The 11,351-nt window shown below is 41.5% G+C and overlaps 1 protein-coding gene across 4 annotated transcripts in view; it reads left to right on the top strand.

Annotated features, from left to right (window-relative positions):
* The window catches only part of LIN28B (lin-28 homolog B), an 84,923-nt gene that overhangs the window by 2,429 nt on the left and 71,143 nt on the right, over positions 1-11,351 (top strand). The window contains exons 1-2 of one of the 4 annotated variants that reach the window (XM_031061587.1): positions 3,633-3,795; positions 4,780-4,964. In XM_031061587.1, coding sequence (XP_030917447.1) covers positions 3,786-3,795; positions 4,780-4,964 — 195 coding nt within the window. In that variant the 5' untranslated portion in view covers positions 3,633-3,785. Of the gene's footprint in view, positions 1-3,632; positions 3,796-4,776; positions 4,965-11,351 lie in introns of those variants that run through there. The other 3 variants (XM_031061586.1, XM_031061585.1, XM_031061584.1) reach the window with 3 other exon arrangements.

The raw sequence follows: 11,351 nt of genomic DNA, 5'->3' as shown, positions 1-11,351 counted from the left end.
CAGCGGAGGAGAGAGAGGGGGCAGGGGCGCCGCGGCGCCGCGCCTGCCCCTCCTGCCCGCCCGTCGGCGAGGAGCGCTGGCTGTGCTTTGAAATGGGAATGGCAGCAGCACCCCGAGCTCTGCTTTCAAGTGTAAAACACGCGTTTTGTTTCAAATGCACAAATACACGCGGCTCCGTCGTTTGTTTGGATTTTTGTGGTTTGGGGTTTTTTTCCCTGTTTTCTTTTGGGCTTGGAGTTTCTTTTTTTTTCCCTTTTTTTTTTCTTTTGTTTTGGGATGGGATCTTTTTTGAGAAGGCGAGCAGTTTTGTAGTATTTTCGGGGAGGGAGGTTGTGCGGTTTTTGCCTTGTTTTGGTTTTGTTTAGGGGACTAGAAGAAACCAAAGTTAGGACTTTAAAAGCTTTAGGAAGGTGACAAATAGGAAATCCAACACCACTGGTTTTGGTTGCATAGTTTCAGGCGAGCTCTTGCTGTGCATGTGGAAAGACAATGATTCCAGCTTCCTATAATTGTCTTTTCCAAAATTAGCATCTGTTTAGCGAAATGTAAGGATAGAAATGGATGAAAAAAAAAGAAAAAGTAAACTGTTACTATGAAACTAATTTTTTCCACGAACTGGCTTGTTCCGTAGGGTTTTCTTACCTCTTCCCCGCCCCTGCTTTCAGAATGAATTTTGGAAGGGTGTTGGTTGGGGTTCCTTTTATTTCTTTTTAATTTTTTTTTCCTTTACCCGGAGAGTTCCCAGCTGGCAACAGCTCTCTACCTTCCACAAAACTTGAAAGGCTGATGTCCCTTGCAGGAAATGAATGAGTCGATAACATCTGACACCAGTGACCAGTCCAGTGACCCCAACCTTAATTCCACTAATACTGGAGGCCTGAAAATCTCCGTAAAGACACATTGCAAATCCCACCCCCCTCCATTTTACAAAATCTGCACTTATTTTGCAACCTAAGAAAAACTTTGCAACCAATATATTTACATTCATTTATTTTACGTGGTTTTGTAGTCGTTCATTATTCATCGGAGAACATATAGTGAATTTTCTTTTCACTGAAATTTGCTAACAAGACATTTTGTCCATTTAATGAACTCAATCAACTCGTTTGTGTCTTTTTAACCCATATTCTAGCCTCTAAGGATTTTTTTTTTAAATTCCGAATACCGGTAAATTAAATAAATCTTTTAAAATAAAAACTTTAAAAACTTAATTAAACCGGTATTTTCTTTCTTTTCGAGGGGCAGAGGGATCTTGTATTTTATTAATGTGACATTCTGCCACATAGTAGATATGTAGTCTTGGGCAGTTCAAGTAAGAGGTGTAAGGATTGTTTTCTTCCGGTAACCTTAATTTCTTGTGCAAAACTGAGGTTTCGGGTTTATTAAAATTGCGTACACGCATTATATATTAGATATCGTCCAAGTCATAAGATCCAAGCATATAAAATTACTGGCGATTTAATATTGCAAAATAATCGCTGTTGTAAGGGGGAATAGGATGTTATGAGCCAAAAGCACTGGTATGTAGCACGAATGCGTAAGGCAGGTCAGTGTAGGAAGTCGACCTGACTGTTGAAATAACCTATAGGAAATTTACGGTTGAAGACTGCAGAGGAATTTCAGGATTTAAAGCTTCTGCTCCACTTGTCAGGGTGCTTGTATTTGTACACTCTTGCCCACCCTCGCCTCTTTCTTGCAAACGATCACACGGAGCCTCCACCTTGGTGTTTCACACAGAAATGAGGCGCTAGCAGGGGAATTGACGCTTTCCTGAAAGGCAACAAAAGGAGTAAACAGGCCCATGGGGGCAAAGGCGTTCCCCTTAATTGGGCAGACTGATCGACGCCACTTCCCAAACAACAGCAAGTGCTTTGCAAATGCATAAGCCCCTTGCATTCAGGTTCTGCACGGATCAGTTTGTTGCCTTCGCTTTTGTTTGTGTGTCCTTGGGATAAGAGAGGATGCTGGGGGAGAAGGGGGGAGGTTAAAAAGAAAGTCGGAGTCCTGGTTTTTACAAGGTATGGGCAAAGTTTAAAGCACATATCTATATATACATATATATGCATGTATCTATATGTATAAATACCGCATGGAAAGACAGGTTAATGAGAATAGGTGGTGATGAGGACAGAATACTTTAATCTGTAACTTTACACTAAATGAGGTGGACAGGTGGAAAAATAAAACTAATTATCCCCTGTTTGTTTTTCACGTTTCTAAAATATTATTTTTAATGCGTTTGGCCGTGCGTAGAGCAGCAGGAAGGGCAGGGCCATAGCTGTGTACCTGTGAGCGCGGAAGGGGAGTTCCTTTGCAAAGGGGCTGTTAGCAAGCCCGTTACACATCACACATTTCTTCTCCGAATTGGATCCCCCCTCCCGCTGGCAGTGAAGACTTAAAACAGCAGTCCGCGGTCACCGTTATTTCTCCCCTCTTTGTCCTCTTCCCCCGAGGCTTTTTTTTTTTTTTTCCGCCCTCTTCTCCAGTAAATCCCTCTCTCTGTCAGTCCTCTCCCAACTGCTGATTGAGGTTCACTCCAATTCTCGGCTTGAAAACTGGGCTCTTATTTAGGAAGTCATTAATCACATCCCCTCCCCCGGAAAGAGATGGCGGAGAAACCTGTGAAGTACAATTCCTCGCCCCATCCCCCCTCCAGAAATGTTGTGAAACGCTAGATCTCCGCACATTCGGGGGCATATTAAGGTGATACCTCGTTTCCGGCGCGCTTCTAATTTGAATGCGAAATTAGTCACGATCCAGTTGCGCATCTGCCCGCGTTGTGCGCACGGGGTGCCACACATGCCTGCGGGAGCTCGCCGTGCGTGTCTGCACACGCGTGTGTCCCCGCTCCATGTGTGCACACACGCGTGTCCCTGTTCCATGTCTGCACACGCGTGTGTGCCCCGTCCGTGTCTGCACACGCGTGTGTCCCCCGTCCATGTCAGCACACACGCGTGTCCCTGTTCCATGTCTGCACACGCGTGTGTCCCCCGTCCATGTCAGCACACACGCGTGTCCCCATTCCGTGTCTGCACACACGTGTGTCCCTGCTCCATGTCTGCACACACGTGTCACCCCCATCCGTGCCTGCACACACGTGTGTCCCTGGTCCATGTCTGCACACACGTGTGTCCCCATCCATGTCTGCACACACACGTGTCCCCATTCCCTGTCTGCACACACGCGTGTCCCCGTCCGGGAGCATCTCGCCTCCGTGCGCGGATCCCGCCTGCGGTGGGCACAGATACCCCATAATCTCCTCCGCACGGCCGCCCCTGCGTGCAGCTGTTGTTCACTGGGCTGTATCTAGAAACACACGGATCTTCCTACGGATTTCTGCACGCACGGGAGGGCAGAAACCCCAGAATAATACGTCATCTCGATTTCCCGTACAGAAGCGTGCAGATTAGCTGTCCGAAAAGGAAGGGGAGAAAAAAAAAAAAAAGCGCCGCGTTGGAAATTTCTTGGTCATTCATAAATTATTTTGGTGTGTCAGGCTACTTGAAATGGCGATTGGCTGCTCCTGCCTGCTGCCAACCCCTTAAGGATCCGATGCGAAATTAGTAGCAAGAAAGCATGTAATTGACCGAGTCACGTGTGCGCAGGGGGCCAGAAACGGAGCGAGAGAGACGGGAAAAAATCAAAAGAGGGAAAGCACATTAGACCATGCGAGCTAAATTTGCGATCGTTCAAAATCAGGATGTTAGATTAATGCAGAAGACCACTTCGATCCACAGGGAAAGTTTTCATCTCACGAGTTTGGAGCAGAGGGCCCGTGGGGCAACATGGCCGAAGGTTAATTTTCTTTTTCTATTGTTTTACTATGATTTTCGCTCGCTTGCTCGCTCGCTCTCTCCCCCTCTCTCCCCCTCCCCCCAAATTTTTTTAACCCAACTATGCATTACCCTTTTTTAGCAGCTCGCGCAAGGGGGCTTTCTCCAAACCCATTGTTACCCAGCTCAGAAACTGTTCCGTACCGCCCACACCGATTCACAACTTGAAAAGCTTTCAGGGGGCTATTGTTTGAATTGTTCCTGTTTGATTAAGCACAGTTGCGGTGGTGGGATGAGAAAACGGCCGTACACCTGTCCCAACTTTAATCGAAAGTTTATTCCAAGGAGGGATGGATACACGGTGGAAAATAGTGGTTTCGGCGCTGCATGTGCAATAACCAGTTGTGCAATCTGCCCAATTTTGCTCATTCTCTCTCCTCCACCCCTCCTCGGCCGGCCTCCCCCCTCGCCCCCCGGTCCTGCGCCTTGCGAGGAGAGACTAATTGGGCTGAGAATTTCTGTTGAGAAATGGGATCGGTCTTAAACCAGCAATATTCAAGTAAAGTATCGCGTTCCTTGCTGTAATGTGGCTGAAAGATGGAGTTAAATGGAAAAATACACGTATGTACAGAAACGTGGGCTGCCCTGGGCTCAGAGAGAGGGAGAGCCTCCGTGCGCAGTGTTTCCTCTCTGTAAACTCCGGTGATTTAATTTTTTTACGTATTTTGGGGAGAAGGTTGTTTATTTTAGGATTTAGGAAAAATACGCACTTTTCACCGTTTGCTTTTTGATTTTGTATTGTTCGCCCCCTTTTTTTTCTGTTTTTTTTTTTTTTTTTTTTTTTTTGTTTTTTTTTTTAACCCGTTCCGTTTGTAGTAACTCCTTTATACAGCGGCAAAAGGATGTTACCAGAATTTAACTCTTTGCTTTGCATCTTGTCCCTCTCTTCCTTCTTTTTCTCTCCCCTTCCCCCCCACACCCCCCGCCTTGCCCTCTACCTCAGCAGGGGCGAGTAAAGGTGGAGACGAACCCGGGAAGTTGCCGGAGCAGGAAGAAGAAGAGGAATCCCAGGTTTTGCACGGAACCGGCCATTGCAAATGGTTCAATGTGAGAATGGGATTCGGGTTCATCTCCATGAGCAACCGAGAGGGAAGCCCCTTGGAGTCTCCAGTTGATGTCTTTGTACACCAAGTAAGACCCGTTTTTGTCTTCCATCTCAGCCTGCCACATTTGGTTGAGCTCAGTGGGACTCCGGTTTTATGTGAAGAGAAGTAACCTATTTTTTCTAGGTATTTAAGTACATCTGTAGTTAAAGAGTTGCCTTAGGTAGTGGTTTTGTTGGCAGTGTACAATTTGAGTAAATAAGGTCGTTAGATTGTGCTTAGTCTCTGTGGCTGGTGATTTGTGCAAGGGTATAATGTTTCTTCGTATCTTCCTCCTTGGTTGGAAAAGTCTCCTGTGGTTTTTATTTATTTTCAAATGTCACACTTTTTAACAAGGTTTATCATTTGTCACCGGACTGATCAGGAGCAGATATGCCTTTCCTTGGAAACTGTTTAAAATTAAGCTGGGAAAAGGATAAATAAATGTCGGGTTTCATTCAGATAACATTTGAGTACAGTTTTAAACGGTTTACTTGTAAACCTCGAATTACTTTTTAAAAGCTCATCTGAGATTAGTTAGTGAAATTAAGACATAATGATAGTGTTATTTTGCAGTAATTCAGACCTGAGAGTGTCCCTGTGGTGATACTCTGAAGCGTGTATGTGGTTTGGTTGGTTGATTTTTAATTAATCCTTTCTAGGGAATAAAAAAAAGAGTAATTATTAAGTATGCAGACCAAAAGCAGTGTCTCTATAAGGCTTTTGGGGAGACAAGGGGTGTATGGTCCATGGTTTTAATTTTAAGTAGCATGGTTGGTTTTGTGTTTTGAATGTGGAAACTGGTATGAATGCCTTCATGTTAAACGAGTTACAGATGCAAAATAGGTATGAAATAATAAGGGAACTTTTTTTGAGACCTGTACTGTGGTTTGTGAAGAAGACCTTCCCTGGTCCTTCTGTAAGTCTCCAGTTGCAACAATGCTATTTTGAATTTCACCCATCTCCTCTGTGATCAGGGAAGAGAAGAGAGCTCTCAGGTAAAGAGACCATTTTGGGGTTGGCTAGGGCCATGTTAGGGAGGCAAAAGGCATCTTTTTACACTTTTTACGTGGCTGTCCGTTTGCTATGACGTTTGCAATGACGGTGAAGGGGCTGTTCCATGGTTATAGAGTGACTCCCTTTTAATTGTGCTTTTGGTGGCCCGGCTTTATTCTGCAGTAACTTTATCAGGCTTTTTCAAATCACACACCTTTGATTAGATTAGTAAAAAGGTGGCTGAAACTTCTGCAGAAAGTGCTGCTGTGGCCTGTTGCCCTGCAGTGCAGGGTGGAGTGGATTTCTGTCTCGGTGCCTTACACACACGTGCCCTTGCACCTAAGGGTCTGCACTCCAGTACAGCTGCTTGCATTCGAAATTATGTACAAAGCGTAGAATCCAGTAGTGAACTCACTAAATTCCTACACTTCCTGCTTTGCACTGGCATATGGCTGCCCCCTCTTTGCTGCTGCTTTTTCTCTTTAGAACTGAATGAATGAAACACTTATCAAAGAAGGAGCAGTCTTCCTCCTTTTCCCCTTTTCTTCCCTTCTTTGTATCTTAAGTCACGAAGTTGCTCTTTACAGTTCTATAAATTTACTTTAAAGATAAAACTCCCTCTTTCTTAATGTAATTTTGTGTTAATGTATGTAAATTTTTTGCTTCTTGAATAGTAGAAGACAAATATTTAAAACATAGCAGTGCTGTTAATAAAAAACACATTTGGAAACAAAGATATTCTTAGAGCTATGGAAATAGAGAAGTATTGAACTGTGTGATAACCTGATACATTTAAGTAATACTAGACAAGGTTTTCAGTTTCATAATGGAAAGTAGTCATAGAAAATAATAAAGTAGTAGTGAATTTGAAGGTCTCTATTGAGTTGTGTTCCCTAAAAGAAGGGAAGAGAAGGAAATGTTAGACAAGTTTGTTTATTACAGTTTAATAATCTACAACTTATCCATACCCTTGGGTTTCTAAGACAATCACAGTGTAAAATGCAGTGAAAAATACCATGTTTCATTGCCTGTTAACTGTGTGCCTCTGTCATTTTGAGTTTACTTAGAGATATGTCTTACTGAGTGAAGTTATTATTAGTATTTTGCAATGAATTGCTCTTGCAGCAAAGTATGTTTCTCAGCATTTTCATTCTGATGAAATCTAAGGTGTATATATATAAACTTCACGGTGACATGAATCTTCTTTCCATCAGTTTTCTGTGTAATGTAACAGAGATAACTACTATCTGTTGTATTTCAGAGTACATTTTAGATGATTGATATTGCTACATAGAATGCTTTGTTAGCTAACTAGCTCACCAGTTCTAACAGTAGCATCCGGAGCATAAAAATGTGTTTAATTCTGTAATGTTATTTAACGCTCCTGCTTGTACAACTGCCTGAGCAGTGCTTGGACCCTATTCCTATTAGTTTCTTTAATTTGAAAAAAATTTGTCACGTGAAGGGTCCTTTTCAAGGCAAAGATGTTACTTTATTAATCTGTTGAGACAAAACACTACTGTTCAAAACTGCTTTGAAAACACTTCATCACTTAAGTGTATGCAGGTAGTGTTGCATGCATTCATTCACTCTTTCTGCAGTGTTTGTAGCTAATAGTATAATTTTATAGAATTAAGCAGTGTGAGCAAAGGAGAGAAGCTTCTAGTTTACTTAGTCTAAGTCCTGTCAAAGCTACCTTGAACCCAACAACAGTATTTTTACTTTCTTATCTTACCCTTTTTTGGTGAGGCTATGCCCAGTTTCTGAGATCTTGCTATGAGCAAAAACTTACAGTGTGTCAAGTCAAAATTCCTGTAATAGTTTAAGCTCATTATACCTAGACTTTTGAGCTTGCAATAAATAATTTTGCTTTCTTCTTGGAGTTCCCCCTTAGCTATGTGTGGATTATAGTCACATTTTTCTAAAGTCGGTGCTTTGCTAATTGTATATATTGATATATTTTTAGAGGACCATGCTTTTGTTTGGACTTCTCTTTCGCTTCACCCAATGCAAGTCCTATTCATGAAACAGCTGCAGTATTGAGTTTTTAACCCTGCCTTTTAAGTTCTTCCTTTAGTGTTAATAATTTCAATTGATCTCCTCTGAACTACCATCAGACTGTTGTTACCCTTCTGGTAATGAAGTACCTAGAGCTGGATGCATTATTTAAGGTAGAAACACGTCAGCCATTATATATGTGCATCTGTGTGTCTACAGTGTAATTTGGTACACTTACACACGTCCAGTCTTTTCCTTTTTAGCTCTGTTCTGATACAGCTTATATCTTTAAGTCTTGTGTTTGAGTCATTCAGGGTCATATAAAAATTATGAGCCCTAAAAACAATTTGATTTTTTGAACAGAACCCATGCTCAGTGCAGCAATGTGCCAAATCAACTCTGTTTCTTCTGAAAAAAAATTTAAGAGTAGCAATGATAATTCTTTGTAACCTTTTTAAATCCAAGGACTGTGCACCTTACTGAATTTGGCTCAATATTGTCATATGTTCTCTTTATAAGTTACCATGGAATGAATAATACAGCTTGTTTCTCTTTTGTGATGTGAATTCTGGACCTAGTTATGTGTGAGTGGCTCTTACTAAATTTTAGAAGATCTATTTATCAAAGGGTAAAGCAGACTGGAGAGGTGAAGTGAGGGAAACCTTTTGTGGTGCACATGAATAAAGGTCTTCAGTGCAAAGAACTCAGAAGAGCTGAAGTTCTCATAGAATCAGAAAAGGCTGATGTTTGTTACTTTTTTTTTGCACATTCAAAATTAGACAAATATATACTACTTCTTTTGGATGCTGGCGGTAAGGCAAAAATGCTGTATATTCTTTTTCACACACACTTGGTACAGACTAAGTTAGAAACAAGTCTTTTTTCCTTTGCTTAGTGTGGAGCACAGATGTTAAAGATGATCATGAACTGTAGGGTGCTGAATGTAAACAGATGCAATTAAATGCATGGTTGTGAGTATTGAGGGTTAAGAATTTATGTCTGTTTCTCAATAATGTGTTTTTTCAGGATGGAATGGATTGTTCAGTTTAGATGGAGTTTGTTGGGACCTGGCTCTGTAGTCCAAAATTCTTACCACAATAAGGGATTGATACAATATTTCTGAACTGGGACCTTAAACACAATCATTCTTTGGGATCCTCTTTTATGAGATGGGGAGAGGAAGGAAGGGAGGAGCAGCATGTAGGAGCTGGTGTATTTTGTCTTCTCATTAAAAGGAACATAGTTGGCTTGAAATTTTTCACTTTCATCTGAACTCTCTTACTGTTACAACAAAATTTGATTAAAAAGGAAAACACCCTTTTTTTCTTGCATTGAGTCCTTTTAAACTGTACTATCATTTGTGTATTATAAAGATGGCTCTTACTGTTTCAAGTACCTGTAACAAAAGAAGGAGGAAAAATTATTGTGACTATTTTGACTGTTAACAGAAGAATAAATGGAAAATGAGACATACAAGCAGCATGTGAACAGTCTTTTCCTTTAATGTGACCAACTATTTTTTTCAATAATTAATCAGATTCGTGTTCCTTGAATTCCTATTTTTTAGGCACAGCTGAAATACTTTTTCTATGACAGGGTAGGGCATGACATTATACACTCAATGCTGACTTTCTTATATTGTGAGCACACATGGTCCTGTGCTTTTTCAAGGATGCATTCATTCTTTCATCTAGCATACCTTTTTCATTTTTGTTTTATTGGGAGCTTTTAAAAACTACTTAATTGCTCAGGATAACTGGAGGTCCTGGGCAAGCAAGTGGGATCAGTATTTCATTGCTCCTTATGTCTAATATGACGTAGGTGTGCCTGTTTGGAGTATAGAAGTCCCCAGGTAGAATGTGCTGTTACAGACTTTTCATCTTTGACTTCTGCTGGGGACCAGGCAAGCCCAGTCCTAATCAAAACAAAAGTGGCTAGCAGGATTTAGGCAGGGAGGCTGAGGAAGGAAGTGTGTCTGCAGTGAGCATGTGTGGGGAAGATCCGGCAGGGATCAGCCACGGGTGTAGTGTCCGAATGGGATGGAGCTGCCAGAGACCCGGAGCCAAGCTTTGGCACTCACCAGCTGGGCTGCAGCATGCAGAGAAATTATGGGGACCACTGATTGTGCTGTGGAGTGCTACAGCAGTTTGGGATTTTTATTTTTTTTAATTTTGAAAAATTTGTTTTGGCTACTAATTATTGTATGAGTTAGCATAGTGTATGGACACATAGATGGCAAAATACTTCCCTGACAACTTGATGATTTAAGATGGTTGTCTGAAGAAACTTGTAATTTGGTTAGTTGAGTTATGGACCCGCCATCTTCTTAATCTTCCATATTTCATCTATTTACATCTAACCCAAACACTGTAGTAAAGTGTTATTAGTAAACTGTTATTAGTGTTTAAGTGAATGGCAGCACCTTAAACCCAAGTGGTATTGAATCAGATCAGATTTGGCTGAAGAGTTTTAAACCTTGTGTGTTGACAAGTAGAAATCACAAGTGGCCCAAAGGCAGAGGGTTTCAGTGGGACAACTTTGTTTTAAGAGGTATTTCCCTCTTTGGCAGAGCAGTAAATGCACCCTTTCCAGAGCAGGCTATCCTCCTTTTCTCCAAGACTGAGGAAGTTGTGCACAGGGGTTGGGATAGTGGAAGGAAGAGGATATTTTGTCTGGGGCACAAACATAAGATATCAAAGCAGATGTATGAACCAAAGCTAAAAGGAAATGAATTGTCAGATTGGGAAAAATGTTGTTATTGTTGCTTGTTCTGGTTTGCAGCTACATTACCAAGGTAGTAAGTACATTTAGAACCATCCAGAGTTTTGTTTTGCAAAGTATACTCCCATGTACATATTGTTTGATTCATCTTCCTTAAGTAACCCATTGCAGTAAAGGCCTGCCAGATTCCCCCACTAATTATCAACAGAAGCAAAATCAGGCCCACCAGTTTCTACAAAGGTATATAAAAGTGACTGTGAAAGTATCGTTTAAGAATGATCCTAGGAACTAAAAACTAGATGGTAAAGACCATTTATGATGCTTTTTAAAACCAACACAAATAAACAAGGACGTACTGTTTAAATTTTTAATTCCCTGTATGTAGGAGTGCTTTTTTTGCCTTTTTAAAAATCAACTGAAAATAACCAGGAATGTTAGAGAGGTATTGTGTGGTGCTTGGCTCTTTTTAAAGGACAGTTCTTCAGGACAGATTTGAACTGGCTTTTGCCTGATGGATATCACCAGTGAAAGCAGTGAATTCTTAAATTGCTTTTACATCAGTAGAGTATCACTGAACACCTGTGCATGGAAGGTGGGGAAGTGCATCTAAATTGCTTAAGCCTATTCAGTTGAAGAAACTGGTGTCCATGCTTTTCCTCAGGTTAGTCTGGCTGGTTCTGACTTAAAATGGAGGCGGGGGGGGGCGGTTAACTGCTTGAGA

The sequence above is a fragment of the Geospiza fortis genome, unplaced genomic scaffold (assembly GCF_000277835.1).
Source record: "Geospiza fortis unplaced genomic scaffold, GeoFor_1.0 scaffold486, whole genome shotgun sequence".
In the NCBI taxonomy this organism is placed as follows: domain Eukaryota; kingdom Metazoa; phylum Chordata; class Aves; order Passeriformes; family Thraupidae; genus Geospiza; species Geospiza fortis.
The sequence above is the reverse complement of the archived record's forward strand: the minus strand, read 5'-3'. Positions and strand labels throughout refer to the sequence as shown.